The sequence below is a fragment of the Leucoraja erinacea genome, chromosome 3 (assembly GCF_028641065.1).
Source record: "Leucoraja erinacea ecotype New England chromosome 3, Leri_hhj_1, whole genome shotgun sequence".
NCBI classification, from domain to species: Eukaryota; Metazoa; Chordata; class Chondrichthyes; order Rajiformes; family Rajidae; genus Leucoraja; species Leucoraja erinaceus.
The window spans coordinates 91,579,180-91,596,396 of NC_073379.1; the positions used below are offsets into that span (position 1 = coordinate 91,579,180).

Here is a 17,217-nt window from a genome sequence, read left to right on the forward strand (position 1 = left end):
TCTGAAATTAAATAGTGCATATTATCTGGTTGTAAATATGATTTGTTAAAATTGTGATCATTTGTTGCTAATGAAAAAGATTTATTATGCTTAAATGAATTTAACTTTGTTTGTGAATTGTTGCCTACATTATGAAGCACAGAAGAAATCCACTTACTCCATTGTGTTTGGCGAGGTCTTTGTTACAGAAATTCAGCACTGACCTCCGTATTCAGCCCATTCTCCATTAACACAGTGCCATCCTTTGTTTCAAATGTTTATCCACTGAATCAAGTGCCAAATTCTCTCCATCTTAACAACAATCTGTGAGAAATCATCACTCTGCCAATGGTGGAATTTCTCTCACCCTTTCATCACTTTCTTAAAGTCAGTTCTAAAACTGAAAGGAAAACCTGTATTAAATCCTCTCTGTGATTTTCTTTGCTCCAGTCCCATTCATTCTCATATCCATAGACTTTCATCCTTATGGAAAATACCCCTATCTTTCAATCAGAAATGTAATAACTGTTGGAATAAGCATCCTAATACAGAAAAATTAATATCTTTTATATATAATATCTTATTAGACAGTGACATCCCTATGACGGACTTACATAGACAAGCATGGGAAAAAGAATTAAATCAGGTAATAACGAAAGACACTTGGGAAGAAAGTTTACAACACATACATCAGTGTTCACTAAACGCCAGACACTCTCTAATACAATTTAAAGTAATACATAGGTTACATTACGCCAAAACAAAATTACATAAAATTTTTCAACATATCTCACCTATATGTGATAAATGTCAACATTCAGAAGCTACGTTATTGCACATGTTTACAAGCTGTACAAAAATTAAAAATTTTTGGGTAAATATTTTTAGTATAATATCCAAAGTAACCAAAACACAACTGGAACCAAACTCAAAATTAATAATACTCGGAATATTAGAATTAAATCAAACACTTCTTTATCGATTACAGTTTAATAACAGGAAAAAAATTAATCCTAAAATTTTGGAAAGGCCCTACGGCCCCCACAATCAGAATGTGGATTATAGAAATGACGGAGACCTTAAACGTGGAAAGAATTAGACTTGCCCTGTTGGACAAACAGGAATTATTCGTTGGAACATGGTCTCCTTTTATTGAGTACTTAAAGGGTCAGAATAGTTCAGCACAGGAACCTGACTAGCACCCGGACTAAAGATTGGATGAAATACTACACTTTGAAATATACGAACATATCTCGAATGATGTCTTTAAACTTAAACAAACTTTTCCATTCTTCCTTAATTACCTTTTTCACCCCTCTCTCCTTTTTTCTTTTTTTTTTTTTTTTTTTTTTTTTTATTTTCCCCCTCTTTTTCCCTCTTCTTTGTTCTCTATAAAAAAAAACGAAGAAAAATGTAAAAAATATTGGAGACAATGTAATAATAACTGTAAAATGTTATCATTTTAAAAATGTAAGACAGTAATGATGTAATAGACTATGTACTTATCTCCAATAATAATAAAAATATAAAAAAAAAAAAAAAAAAAAAGAAATGTAATAACTATCACAGTATCCTCAATATATGAAATATTCTCAGTGATGGTTCAATGAGTCCTGTTTGGTTGAATCACAGAGTTTGATGAGCAGTAAGATTAGTAAGAAAGTGATTTTGAACAGCACAAGTGAATAGTGCATGTTTTGGTTCTCTCCTGTTTGGTCCCATTGCACTAATGGTTATTCCTTTCAGGTGATGTTCTGCCATGCATGTCCGTGGTGGCTATTTTACCATGCAAGTCAACACAATAGAGTCCAATTGTGTTCTTTCCTGATTTTCCCAAATGCTAGTTAGGTTTATTATAGTCACGTGTATCACGGTACATTGAAACATTTAGTTTTGCATGTTATCCAACCAAATCAGATAATGGCTTCTAGCTAGCTCCCATTGTGGGAACACATGTGGGCAGGGACTTTTCTTTGTACCTCTGCAGCAAGAAAATATATCTCCCCTCTGAGCAGTATTTCTGCAGTTATAAAATGGAATGATGTTTCCAATTTATTCCACAATTACCTGTGAGAAGTGCAACTATATTTAGTAGACTATGAAATTTTTTTCATGATTAAGAGGGAAGGAAAAAACAGCTATTATAGTGTTGTAATTATCTGACTAGAAGAGCTAATACAATATGGTCAGCTTCTGAAGGTATCAAAACCTTCCATGACTTGTTCAGCAGTCGAATTGCATGAGTGGGAAATATTTACTGCTTGCTGTATTGGTGTGGGTGTGTTATATCACAAGTGTGGTGTGCATTCTGGAATGGTAATTGATTTATGTCCCACAATGGCTGGATTGCACACTTAGTTTAAATTGGGGTCAGCGTTAGTGTAAGTTTGTTATACAAGTACTGATGTTCAGCATGGAAACAGCGCTCTATCGTTGCAAAAGGCAGTAACAGGCTGGATTTCTGCTTTTAATTCCAGTTTGGATTGGAAGACAAAAGGAAATGTTGTCCCAGTGTTAGTTGGGGTTCCTGGGAGTTGGACAACTGTGTAGAATAGTAGCACTGTAGGCATCTCAGATAAAACTGCGGTAAATATAACGATTTATGGCATAAGACAAATTGAAAAGCAAATAACATATTAACATCTAGAAAGTATTTGTCAAAGTCACAGCGATTCTTTATGGAAAGTGTGTAGACAGAAACTGAAATAGAAACATAGAAACATAGAAATTAGGTGCAGGAGTAGGCCATTCGGCCCTTCGAGCCTGCACCGCCATTCAATATGATCATGGCTGATCATCCAACTCAGTATCCCGTACCTGCCTTCTCTCCATACCCCCTGATCCCCTTAGCCACAAGGGCCACATCTAACTCCCTCTTAAATATAGCCAATGAACTGGCCTCAACTACCCTCTGTGGCAGAGAGTTGCAGAGATTCACCACTCTCTGTGTGAAAAAGGTTCTTCTCATCTCGGTTTTAAAGGATTTCCCCCTTATCCTTAAGCTGTGACCCCTTGTCCTGGACTTCCCTAACATCGGGAACAATCTTCCTGCATCTAGCCTGTCCAACCCCTTAAGAATTTTGTAAGTTTCTATAAGATCCCCTCGCAACCTCCTAAATTCTAGAGAGTATAAACCAAGTCTATCCAGTCTTTCTTCATAAGACAGTCCTGACATCCCAGGAATCAGTCTGTTCACTTCTCAAGGATTTCTTTTTACTTTCACTAATCAATAACAAGAAGCATAATAGACCAGACATATATAGACCATCACAGCAGAAGTGGGTCACTTCAGCTCCACACGTCTTAGTTAATGGCCCCTGCATTCATGTGTGACACTTATAAAACCTGAGTCTGCAGCCACTGGTGGGCAACAGCCCAGGAATTACTTGTGGGGAACAATAGCCTGCTTGTTTTCCCTTTCTGAGAAACTTCTTGTGATTTTAGAAAAATCTGCAGGTTTGTTTATGTAGATTTGTTTCTAGCTTTTGTTTTTAAAGTTTGTGCTTATTCTAATGCCTTTTTAAATTCATTCTAATTTTCTTTGTGCTTTTTTAAATTCACGATGCTTGCAAATCTCATTGTGTTCCTCACCTGCCCTTTCACTCTGAGCTTCTAGATTTTTTTTTCCTTATCCTTTACCCTGCCATGTGTCATTTATTGAATGAGGACAATCTGCATTCAGCCCCCACATTATCTCACTTGTAAGTACAGCCATTCAGAAAGGAGAAATTAAACCTGTGCCACAATATGACGTTTTAGAGAGCTGTTTACCTGACATCATTTTTACTTCGATATTTCCACTTAGCTTTTTGCAGCTTTTTAACTTCTATCCCATATTTATGCATTTTAAGCCACCTTGGGCATGGGGAGGCACGGTGGCGCAGCAGTAGAGTTGCTGCCATACAGCGCTTACAACGCCAGAGACCCGGGTTCGATCCCGACTATGGGTGCTGTCTGTACAGGATTTGTACGTTCTCCCCATGACCACGTGGGTTTTTAACGAGATCTTCGGTTTCTCCCACACTCCAGAGCCGTACAGGTTTTAGGTTGATTGGCGGTGCATGTGTAAATTGTTCCGAGTGTGTGTAGGATGATGTGTTAATGTGTGGGGATTGCCGGTCGACACGGACTCGATGGGCCGAAGGGCCTGGTTCAAAGCTGTATCTCCAAACTAAGCTAAACTAAAAACAATTATCTTGCGATGTAGCTTTCCGTGAAATCATACTTAAAAAAAGCATGTCAGAAATATTTTCTCCTTATTGCTGTTTATATGTATTTTGCTATATGTTTTTGTTCTGTAAAATCAGCATTCACTTTCTTTAAGGTGGCTCAGTGATTTATAACTTTTTTGTATGATTGCTGAAATTTACCAAGTAAGTAAATTGATACAATTTGATATTACTAACAAAGTAATTGATTTGTGCAATGTAAACTAGTTACTGAAGTATTGTGGCATTTCTCGACTGGAATGATCAACGTGGACTTAATTTTGTATTTTCCTAAAGATTTTAAAGAAGCACCTCGTTAAATGATTGCTTTCAGATTAGAGTTCAAAGTAGTACAGGCATTGCAATCATGACATCGTTTCTTCTCTTTCTGCAAATTCAATAGCACGTCACAGTTAATGTGACATTTGAAGAATAGACTGTTGTAGAGAATTATAATGACCACTTTGCACCCTGCAAAGTTCCATGAACAGCAATATGATAGCTTAACATTATCTGTTTATTCAGACTGCTCTCTGTGGTGTCATGTATCCTCACAGATGAACTTTGGATCCGATAACTGTGCTATCACCAACTTCCATCAGCATAACATTGCCTGATCCTACTTCTGCCACAGGATATCTGTGTCTGAAGTCTGAAAAAGGGTTTTGGCCCAAAACGTCGCCTATTTCCTTCGCTCCATAGATGCTGCTGCACCCGCTGAGTTTCTCCAGCAATTTTGTGTACCTGCCACAGGATATCCTGCTACTGAAAGCGCCATCCATGCCTTTGTTCCCCCTAGATATGACTACTGCTCTGCACTGCTGGCGGGCATCCTTCATTCTCCATCTCATAAATACGAGGTCAATCAAAACCATATAGCTTTTGTCTATACCTGCACTGAATCGCTTTCAACCTGTGGTTGCCAGCTTACATTGACTCCTTATGAAACAATGTCTTGATTTAAAAATTCTCACAATTGCTTTCAAATCTCTCCATGGTTTTGCCCCATCCACATCTCTGACTTCTTCTTCAACATCCCCGATTTAAGCCTTACCTTAAGTTGCTCAATAATTCCCTCCTTAAGTCTGTCTTGCTCTCTATCCCTTTTCCGCTTTTGGTCATTTGGCTCCCCATCATTTTTTGTTTTGTTTAGATAATGCCCCAATGATTGTTGTTGTGTTGATTGAGAGAGCTATACTGGTGCGGACACCAGGGATAAATTTTCCTTGATTATTAGATTCAGTTGCTTAATATCCTTTCCAAACGATGACTCAGGCAGTGCAGCCCTGCACAGGAGCTTGTGTGCTTATTTACAGAATGACATAATGCAGCAACTTAGATCCAACTGAAATGCTCCTTGAAGTCTTCTTCCTCTTTGATGGACACAGTCAATATACACTCTGTACATGTCAACAGGTTTACCTTAAAGGGCTTGCACACTGTAACAACACAAACCAAACACCAGCCCCTTAAATTCATGGAGAACCTGGAGAGAGAAACAGTGACTGTTTAAGACCCAGGGCATTACATCTGATGAATTATAACAAGAAAAATGAAATATTGGCAACCTACTGAAATAAAGCTGAGACTGTCTAGCGGGTCAGCGGGAAGCAAACTTAACTTTTCAAGTCAGTGACTTTTGATCAGGTCATCAATCTAAAACATGAACCCAGTTTTTCCCTTTATAAAAACTCGCTGATTAATGGAGTAGTTCCAACATTTTGTCTTGATTGCAATGCAAGTTCTTGCATTGCAATTTCTTTGTTCTTTTGTAAAATTAAAATGTGCCATAAAGTCTTACACCCACCACAGACTGATCGTGTCTGACAATTATCTTGGTTAGGCTTAAGTTCACCATTTAACTGGTGCTGCCTCAGACTATTCACAGTACTTTAAGGAAGAGCAGTGTGATCTGTCCCTCCACCCCGGTGCAAAGCAGTTGTAAACAGTTCGGGTCAGTGGGCATTAAATGGACTGCTCTGCAACCTTCAGCTAATCAGCTCTGCTTTCAGTTCTCATCTACAGTGCAAGATTTAGCAACTTGTATTTATGTTTTTGACTTCCCAGATTAGATTCAAGCTAAGCCAAGCGACTTGGGTACAGATATATTGTTTGAAGCACAATAGATTTTCTAATGAAATTGCATCCAGACAACTACGGAATACTTACCAAAGACCCTCGTCACAATCTGTTCGTCAAAATCTGATGTCTCGCCTTCTGAGTGTGTGCAGCATGTGGTTGCTTTCCCTCTGTGCCCTGTTGATGTGAGGCCTATGGTTGTGGCTCCTCAATACTCCCAACTAATTCCATATTTAATACATTTTTTTTAGGCCCTTACATTTTACCACCAATTTTGTGAATCATCTTAAGTCGATTTTTCTTTTGAAAATGGACCCATTCCTTGTCTTCCTTGTTTTCTCACAGACTGAGCTACTCCTTGAATAAAAGCCTCAGAGTAGATGATTGACAAATGTCATAAACGTCACTCTTTTCAGCAAGATGACGCTTTGAATGTTTCAACACCGCTTCCGTTTCTCTTTCTTGGTCTGTGCTCTTGCCCATTTTACTTCAACTCAAATTTATTGTCATATGTAAATTGTCATATATGCACAGGTGGATTGAGGTGCAGGTGCAATAAGATTCTGGCTTGCAGCAGCATTACAGCATTACATACTCAGACAAATACACAAACCATTAATTATACATATATTATACAAGACAGGTAAAAGGAAAAAGACAAAACATTATTTCAAAACCCAATTAGAAAACAAGTCCATGGTGGTGCAAGAGGTGTTTCATTGCTGACGTAGGGTTGTGCAGGTCAGTTCAAGAATCTGATTGTTGTAGGAAATTGGCTGTTCCTGAACCTGGTGGTCTGCCACTTGAGGCTTCTGTACCTCCAGCCCGATATTGACTGTGAACAGAGGGCATTGGGCAGATTGTGGGCCCTTGACGATAGTTGCCCACTTCCTGAGAAGCTTTTGATGGTGAGGTGGGCTGTGCCCATGATGGATGAAGCACTCTCTACAACCTCACACATTTCTGTCCGTTGGAATTGCCATATCAGGCCATATCAGCAAAATTCAATTTTTTGCATACAGTTCAGTGAAAATCCTACTTTGCATTAGGCACAATCATACAAGTATAAGAGTGTAAGATAGGAGACCACATTGAGTCAGTACACAAGAGCCACGTTTCAGGCAACATCTTGTACCCTTCAAATCTGAAATGCAAAAAAACTGTTAGAGTCTGAACTTGGCTGTAAATGTTGGTTGTCCCTGTGGCGGCACTCGGCCAGAGTTGCTGGTTCGTTCTTGCCAGGCAATGTGTCGATGTTCTCTACCGCTGCTCCACCATTCTGTGCCACTGCAGGCCATGTCTGTTCCACAGGTCAGGCCAGGTCCATGGCCAGTTGGAGCGGTGCCTGATCTAATGGATCTCCAGGCTGCTTCAGGGCCTCCAGCGGCCCACTCTGCCCACTCGACTATTCCAACGCCTCCTCAACATTGGCCCTATGATCGGGCATATAATACATTACATGTGTGCAGCATATTTCAGGAAATGCTACGTTCTTTGTGTAAATGATGCACATTTGCCTGGGTACTGTTGGCAATCAAAAAAAGTAAAGACAGAAAATGTTGAAAACACTCAGTAGGTCAGGTAACATTTGGTGAAAGAGAAACAATTAATATTGTTCAAGAAGGAACTGCAGATGCTGGAAAATCGAAGGTAGACAAAAGTGCTGGAGAAACTCAGCGGGTGCGGCAGCATCTATGGAGCAAAGGGAATATTTCAGGTTTGGGATCCTTTATTCGAAGATGCAGTTCCTGAACCAAATGCCATTTGTTTGAATATTTATAAGGCTAGAATGATTGAAGTTAAAAAGCTTTATTAATGTGTAAAGATGACCAGCTTGTTTCCACGACATCTTGTTCCTGGGTGGAACATGACATTCCAGAAGTGTCCCAAAGTTTTAAAGCTACTCTAATAGATTTCATAAGAAATTGCTAGCATTTCCCATAGAACAAGGAGTAACTTTATAGAATTTACTTGCCAATGTCAAAGTGTTGAGGTTGCAATTGACAGCTTGGTGTAGCTTTTCTAAATGCTCTATGAGGAAACTTTACAGACAACATAAAATAAAAACAGACTGTTGGAAATACTCAACGGGATCGGGCCCCATCTGTGGAAAGATAATAGAGAAGGAGCTGCTCAGTGGCGCAGCGGTAGAGTTGCTGCCTTGAAGCACCAGAGACCCAGGTCCATCGTAACTATGGGTGCTGTCTGTACACTGTTTGTGAGTTCTCCCTGTGACTGTGTGGGGTTTCACCCGGTGCTCCGGTTTCCTTCCACACTCCAAAGACATACAGGTTTTGTAGGTTAATTGGCTTCAGTAAAATTGTAAATGATCCCCAGTGTGTAGGAGGTGTAAGGGGTGATTGATGGTCAGTGTGGATTGGTGGGCCAAAGGGCCTGTATCCACACTGGATCTCTAAACTCTAAAGTTAACATTTCAGGTGGAAGACCCTTCATCAGGAATTCCACGGACATCCTGCTGGAGACTTGATCTGATGTCGGGTCTGCTTCATTATTGATTTCAATGCAAAGGAATGACTGTGAGGGACCTGTGACTGTTAGTTCATTCAGATTTATTTTATTAAAACATTGTATTTGAATATCTTTGCCTTTTTAAAAATACTTTCAAATGTTTCAAGGTGTTCTTTTAATAACTTTTTTCTAATTTTATTTTTTGTTAGTTTTAACTTTCAATACATTTCTGAGTGAGTCTCAATGTTTTGGAGTAATATCAAACATGTAAATGATGTGTTTTAAGTATTTGACGGCATAGATAGTTTCGACCAGCTTAGGCCAGGTGTTAAAGCAATGTTTTTTGTGTGGCAGGGCTTGTCTAAGTTCACGCAGTGCAACTCTATCAGATTGTGAATGGCTTTTTTTCAGTGAAGAGCCTTATGGCCTCCCCACGAGAGCGCAGGGCAGCACAGTGGCGCAGCGGTAGAGTTGCTGTCTTACAGGGCCAGAGACTCGAGTTCGATCCTGACCACGGATGCTGCCTGTGCAGAGTTTATATGTTCTCCCTGTGACCGCGTGGATTTCCTCTGGCATGGTCTGGTTTCCTCCCACACTCTTAAGGTTTGCAGGTTAATTGGCTTTGGTTAAATTGCAAATTGGCCCCAGTGTGTAGGATAGTGCTAGTGTACGTGGTGATTGCTGGTCGGCTAGGTGGGCCGAATGGATTGTTTCCACGCTGTATCTCTGAAGTTTAAAGTCTAAAAAGATGAAACTGTGCTCCAACTATGGGGACCTGCAATTTATAACTATGAACTTAATATAAAAACAAACTGCTGCAGGTGCTGGAGATTTGAAAAGAACAGAAAGTGTTGGTGTGGATCAGCAGTTGAAGCAGCATTTGAGCAGAAACAGACATCAGATTGGTCTGACCTGACCTCAAAGAAAAGAGAATATTACTATGATTAATAAAAAAAACCCACAATGTGCTGGAGTAACTCAGAAGGTCAAGCAGCATCTCTGGGGGTAACGTTGCCTGTTCAGAGATTGTCCTCCAGAGATGCTGCCTGACCTGCTAAGTTAATTCAGCACTTTGTGTTTGTTTTGTAAACTAGTATTTGCAGTTCCTTGTGTTTCAATGATTAAGTTCACTCAATCTGAACAATATTGCTTCTTTTGAGAGATTAAGAGTATCCAATCTTTTTCTCCACCACAATTATGTCCTGAAACAATCTGAAAAAGAGACCCGACCTAAAGGTTGTCTAACCATTTGCCTCCACAGATGCTACCTGACCCGCGGAAATCCTCCAGCAGTTAATTTTTAAGAGAGAAACATAAGATAGCTTGGGACAAGAGCACAGAGGATAATGAAACCTTGTAACATACGGTCCGAAAACTAACAAAAACTACCAGCTTTATTCTGCTTGTCTATAAAAATGGAACATGCTCTTATGCATGTTCCATTGGTATTCACCAAGGAGAAGGATATTGAATTATGTGAGGTAAGGGAAACAAGTAGAGTAGCTATGGAAACTATGAGATTCAAAGAAGGGGAAGTACTGACACTTTTGAAAAATATAAAAGTGGATAAGTCTCCAGGTCCGGACAGGATATTCCCTGGGACATTGAGGGAAGTTAGTGTAGAAATAGCAGGGGCTATGACAGAAATATTTCAAATGTCATTAGAAACGGGAATAGAGCCGGAGGATTGGCGTACTGCGCATGTTGTTCCATTGTTTAAAAAGGGTTCTAAGAGTAAACCTAGCAATTATAGACCTTTTAGTTTGACATCAGTGGTGGGCAAATTAATGGAAAGGATACTTAGAGATGATATATATATATAAGCATCTGGATAAACAGGGTCTGATTAGGAACAGTCAAGATGGATTTGTGCCTGGAAGGTCATGTTTGACTAATCTTCTTGAATTTTTTGAAGAGGTTACTCGGGAAATTGATGAGGCTAAAGCAGTGGATGTTGTCTATATGGACTTCAGTAAGGCCTTTGACAAGGTTCCTCATGGAAGGTTGGCTAAGAAGGTTCAATTGTTGGGTATTAATGATGGAGTAGCAAGATGGATTCAACAGTGGCTGAATGGGAGATGCCAGAGAGTAATGGTGGATGGCTGTTTGTCAAGTTGGAGGCCAGTAACTAGTGGGGTGCCACAGGGATCTGTGTTGGGTCCACTATTGTTTGTCAAGTACATCAATGATCTGGATGATGGTGTGGTAAATTGGATTAGTAAGTATGCAGATTGTACTAAGATAGGTGGTGTTGTGGATAATGAAGTAGATTTTCTAAGTCTACAGAGAGATTTAGGCCATTTGGAAGAGTGGGCTGAAAGATGACAGATGGAGTTTAATGCTGATAAGTGTGAGGTGCTACATCTTGGCAGGACAAATCAAAATAGGACGTACATGGTAAATGGTAGTGAATTGAGGAATGCAGTTGAACAGAGGGATCTAGGAATAACTGTGCACAGTTCCCTGAAGGTGGAATCTGATGTAGATAGGGTGGTAAAGAAAGCTTTTGGTGTGCTGGCCTTTATAAATCAGTGCATTTATAGACGTTGGGATGTAATGTTAAAATTGTACAAGGCATTGGTGAGGCCAATTCTGGAGTATGGTGTACAATTTTGGTCGCCTAATTATAGGAAGGATGTCAACAATATAGAGAGAGTACAGAGGAGATTTACTAGAATGTTGCCTGGGTTTCAGCAACTAAGTTACAGAGAAAGGTTGAATAAGGTCTTTATTCGTTGGAGCACAGAAGGTTAAGGGGGGACTTAATAGAGGTCTTTAAAATGATGAGAGGGATAAACAGAGTTGACGTGGATAAGCTTTTCCCACTGAGAGTAGGGAAGATTCAAACAAGAGGACATGACTTGAGAATTAAGGGACAGAAGTTTAGGGGTAACATGAGGGGGAACTTCTTTACTCAGAGAGTAGTAGCTGTGTGGAATGAGCTTCTAGTGGAGGTGGTGGAGGCAGGTTCGATTTTATCATTTAAAAATAAATTGGATAGTTATATGGACGGGAAAGGAATGGAGGGTTATAGTCTGAGCGCAGGTATATGGGACTAGGGGAGAATAAGTGTTTGGCACGGACTAGAAGGGCCGAGATGGCCTGATTCCGTGCTGTAATTGTTATATGGTTTTATGTTTCTGACCATTTCTCTAACCTCATTACAGTTTTTAGGTTTTTATTTGATGCGAATTGCGGCTACAACAGTGATCACCTGATTCTCAACAAACAAAGAGACTCTGTGGAGAGTGTGGCTGGGTTTCCTCTGCTGCTGGGTGCCGAGCGGATTATGGCCGGAAGTTACATGTCTCTGGACTTCATCACGGGAGACACGGGAATAACAAAAGGGAAATACTACTGGGCCTTCCGTGTGGATGCATCCTCCTATCTGGTGAAAGTAGGCGTGGTGTCCGATGCCAAGCTGCAGGAGTGGTTTCACAGTCCACGGGATATCAACAGTCCCAGGTTTACATCACTTACATTCTGAGTGCTTGATTTTGCTTGTTTAGTTATGTACATGCCTGAATAGTGGTTGTAAACATTTTCTGGAAAGGTTTGTATAAGAGAGTTGTATTTTGCACCAAATGTACAGGGGAATTTGCTCAGGTCTTTGTCTTGTCCAGCACCCCACTGCAGAGCCCGTGACCAAGTAGCAAATAATTGTCATTCACTTCATTCCTTTGATGTTCCTCGGTAATTCAGATGAGAAATCAGGATAACACAGTGGCAGTTAGCCCCCATGGCAGGTTTTATTCAATAAATATTATTTGTAAGATACCTTTATGTTAAAAAAATATTTATTTCTGGGGCATTTTAGTCATAATGTAGTCATACATATAGTGTGGGGCTTTCAAATTGTGATCATGGTCGTCCTTTGAAAGTTGAGTGTTTTTGTCAAACACACAGGACAGCTGGAACGAGGTGGAACGAGAATATAATGGCTCTACTCTGCACCAAAATTATCTTTCAGTTAAAACCTGAAGCAAACCAGTTATTGATTTGTCCATACCGCCATCAATAAAATTACGGAGTTAGTTTAGTTTCGAGATACAGCATAGAAACCGGCCCTTCGACCCACAGAGTCCACACTGACCATCGATCACTTGTACACTATGTTATCGCACTTTTGCATGCTACATGCAAGGGACAATTGCAGAAGCCAATTTTACCTACAAACCTGCACCCCTTTGAGATGTGGGAGGAAATGGGATCATCTGGAGAAATCCTATGTGGTCACAGGGAGAACATACAAACTTTGCATAGACAGCACCTGTAGTCGGGATCGAACCTGGGTCTCTGGCGCTGTGAACCAGCAGCTGTACCGCTATGCCACCCTTACTTGAAAGTTTGCAATAGTTATTACTGTTGGCCCATGTTATTGAACTGAGTAAACCCATTGAATTCATGCTTCACTTTTGTTCTGTGCTATAGTTCAGAATTAAGAGAAGATATAATTGTTGGGGGAAAGATGAGGTGATGCTGGCAATCTGGTGCAGTGGGTGCATGCAGGTCGGCTGGTTTGTGGAGTCAGGCAGAGTATCCAGTTTCCATCCAACTCCACCAAGTAAAGCATCTCAGTATTGTAGCAGCAGTCGAACATGTGCAGTGATGCAGAACTCACAGAAAAGCAGTCTGAATGGGATATATCCTAAGTCACAGAGAGGTATACAAATGGAGCCAACAGCAACTCTGGCTGCAATAGAGCACAGAACATAGACAAGTACAGCACAGGAACATGCCTTTCCCAACACAGGGTCTGTGCTAAACATAATGCCAAGATAAATGAACTTTATCTGCCTGTAAATGATCCATATCATAGAGTCAGAGAGTGATACCGTATGGAAACAGGCTCAACTTGCCCACACCGGCCAACATGTCCCAGCTACTCTATCCATCCATTCCTTGCATTCCACATGCCTATCTAAAAGCCTCTTAAAACTTTGCTATCTTATCTGCCTCCTCCACCACCCATGGCAGGTTTTGATGAAATAAATACAGAACTGCGACTGCTGGTCAGCGGGTTGGCAGCACAGTTTTAAGGTGAATGGCCAAAATAATCAGCGGGGAGATGAGGACTAAAATTTGCGTGCATTGGCTTCTGTCAACTGGAATGCTCTGCTTGAAAAGGGAGGTGGAAACAGAATCATTGGTAGCTTTCAAAATGGAATTGGCTTTATATCTGAGCAAAAATTGCAGTGGGGCACAAAAGGGTCTTGGCAGTGGAACATTTGGGGAGACTTTTCAAGAAGCTGGTGGAGGTAGCGACAGCCTTCCTCAGTGCCATGGGATTCCATGCTGGAGAGAGCAGATGCTGCAACCTTGAGCTGAAGATACAGTGCGGGAGGGACTCAGCAGGTCAGGCAACATCTATGGAGGGAAATGGAGGAATGACATTCCAGGTAGGGACCCTTTCTTCAGTCTGATCCTCCAGGGAGCCCTAATCACCAGTTTAAATTGTCAAAGTCAGCTGAAAATGACTGCCTAAGATGCTAAACTCCCGTTAGTAATTTCACAAAAGTGTAGCTTGTGACTCTCTGACATTCATTCAACATTTATTTACTTTAATTTAGTTTTGCATATTATTGTCATGAGATACATTGATAAGCTATTGTTAACGTGCCATCCAGTAAAACAAAAACTACACATGAATATAACCAAGCCGTCCACTGTGCAAAGATAAAGGTTACTAAATTTAGTGCAAAGATACAACATCGAAGTCCAATAAAATTCAATTAAAGAAATGTCAAAGGTCTCCAACGAAGTAGATAAGAGGTCCTGTTGATGAAATTAAAGTATTTTAAGCGTATATTTCCTTGTTGAATGAACACAATCATCAATTAGACAAATCCATTGCTCTTTGTAGCTTCTGGAGCTTTTTTTTCTTATTCGTGTCCTGATTATGAGGGGTCTGAGCTTCATAGAACACATTCTGGAAATTAACCAGAGGAATATATGCAGAGGAGTGAATGCACAAACTCCAAGTTATGTATAGGAAGGAACTGCAGATGCTGGTTTAAACCGAAGATAGACACAAAATGCTGGAGTAACTCAGTGGGACAGGCAGCATCTCTGGAGGGAAGGAATGGGTGAACTTTCGGGTCAAGACCCTTCTTCAGACCCAAGTTATAACCATTTCTACCAATTGGAAGTGGTTTCATTTTATTGTTTCTTTAAATAAGATAGCAGATAAAGTTAAACATCACAAAGTTAAATGAGCGAACTACGGGCATATTTGATCTCGACTTCCTGGAGATGAACCTGAAGGGTGAAATGATGGAAAGTTATTCTGTGCAATTCACCTCGCTGTTTGCAGCGTGAGAGTGTGTAAACAAAGTGGGATGCAATCAATCTACTGACTACCAACAGTCTTATTGCAATTTTCCGATTGGTAAACAGTAGCGTGCCTTGCTTTGTTTGCTAACACAAGCAAAGACTATCTTACTCATTCTGCTGATACTATAGGAAGAAACCAGGAACAATTTGACCATAACTTGTCAGGGAAAAATCCGATGGAGCCATAAGGATGCCCATGGCCTGTCTGATGCAAGTTCCAGGCAGACCTGGGTCAAGTGCCAAGACACCTATTTTAGAAGAGACTGTGGTAACAATACATTCAGCCCACGATATTCAAAACTGAATTTCAATGATAGCTACTAGGAACAGGGCAGCATGGTGGCACAGCAGTAGAGTTGCTGCCTTACAGCGGTGGAGACCCGGGTTCGATCCTGACCACGGGTGCTGTCTGTACGGAGATTGCACGTTCTCTCCGTGACCATGTGGATTTTCTCCAGGTACTTTGGTTTCCTCCCACACTCCAAAGACGTACAGGTTTGTAGGTTAATTGGCTTCAGTAAGAATTCTAAATTCTCCTTGGTGTGTAGGGTAGTGTTAGTGTACGGGGTGATCACAGGTCGGCACGGGCTCAGTGGGCCGAAGAGCCTGTTTCCGCATATTGTCTGTAAACTAAAACTAAAACGAAACTGTAGTAACTAGTTTACAAATAATTACACTGAATACTGGAGTAACGCAGCAGGTCTGGCAGCATTTATGGAGAAAATGGATTGGTGATGTTTCAGGTCTAAAGTAGGGTACCAACTTAAACCGTCAACTAAAAAATGTTCTCCAGTGATGCTGCCACTGAGTTACTCCAGCACTCTGTGTGTTTCTTTTCATGATGTGAGTTATATTTTGTTGGCTAATTCTCTTCTCTAAAATAATTTCTTGTCTCCCACAGGTATGACCATGACAGTGGTCACGACAGCGGGAGTGAAGATATTGCTTTGGAACACTCCCAACCTTTCACTTTTGTTACCATAGGAATGAGGAAGTTCTTCATCCCAAAGAGTCCTTCCACTTCATGCACAGACTCATGTGACCGCTACCTATCCATGCCCAATCAGATTGGCATTTGCTTGGACTATGACAAAGGGAAAGTCAGCTTCCACGATGGAGAGAATATGCAGTGTCTGTATGAGAGGCGCGTGGAATGTTCTGGAACAATGTACCCGGCCTTTGGGTTAATGGGAGGAGGGGGAGTACATTTGGAGGAATTAGTTATAACGAAAGATCTAGTTTCTTAATTCTTGATTGACAGGAGGCTTCTTTCCATGAATTTGAAAAAAGCTTTTAGGAAAATGGTTTGTTTCCCCTGTTTGTAGCACTTTAAGGCATGCATTGCTTGTAAGAACCTGGCGACGTAATTCTACACGTGATTGGTTCTCAGTATAATTTGTGCAATACACATTCACTGATTAGATAAAATTGTAGTGGGCAGCCTAAAGGGCCTGTCCCACTTGGCGATTTTTTTTCGGCGACTGCCAGCGTCATATCAGTGTCGCCAAAAGATGTTGAACATTTCAAAATCCAGCGGTGACAGAAAAAATGTTGCGACACTTGAAAAAACACCGTGCGTCAATACGTCATCACGCTGCGTCACACCGCGAGTTTTTCGGTGACCTGATACGTCAGTCAATGATGCCGGCAGTCGCCAAAAAAATTGCCAGCTGGGACGGGCCCTTAATGCTCTGTGAATTCTTCACTCCCTTCTTCCCCTCTGCTTCCCTTTGTTTTTGGTGCAAATAGAATCACACACCTTGACGAAAAGAAAATAATGTGACGGAAATGTGTTAATAATCTTGTTAATGTATATGAGGCAGCCACAAATCACAGTTTGCTATTTAAAATTTTCAAAGTAAAATGTTAAATCCAGCTGCAGGGAGTTGTGTTGATTTTGACTCTTGAGTTTGATATTCTCACAATATGCCACAACGCTACCAATCAAAAGTGAAGTCACACTCTCTATAAAATCTGACCAAAGTGTCATTCCGTGAAAATACACGTGTGTGGCTTTTTTTCTGATATGTTAAAATACTGTAACAAAACACTACACTCATTCAGGAGCATTCATATCAATGAACACAAGATCTCTAAGCATACATAGTGCAAGCTCACAGTGAGAGCAGAGTTCATGCAGAAGGTTGGA

General features: G+C 40.6%; 1 protein-coding gene across 6 annotated transcripts in view; it reads left to right on the forward strand.

The window, feature by feature from the left end:
• trim36 (tripartite motif containing 36) overlaps positions 1-16,943 on the forward strand; it is a 103,104-nt gene extending 86,161 nt beyond the window's left edge. For all 6 annotated transcript variants that reach the window (XM_055633177.1, XM_055633178.1, XM_055633179.1 and 3 more), the window contains 2 exons: positions 11,903-12,200; positions 15,970-16,943. In XM_055633177.1, the coding sequence (XP_055489152.1) occupies positions 11,903-12,200; positions 15,970-16,315 (644 nt within the window). In that variant the 3' untranslated portion in view covers positions 16,316-16,943. The remainder of the gene's footprint in view (positions 1-11,902; positions 12,201-15,969) is intronic.
• The last annotated feature ends 274 nt before the right edge of the window (positions 16,944-17,217 follow it).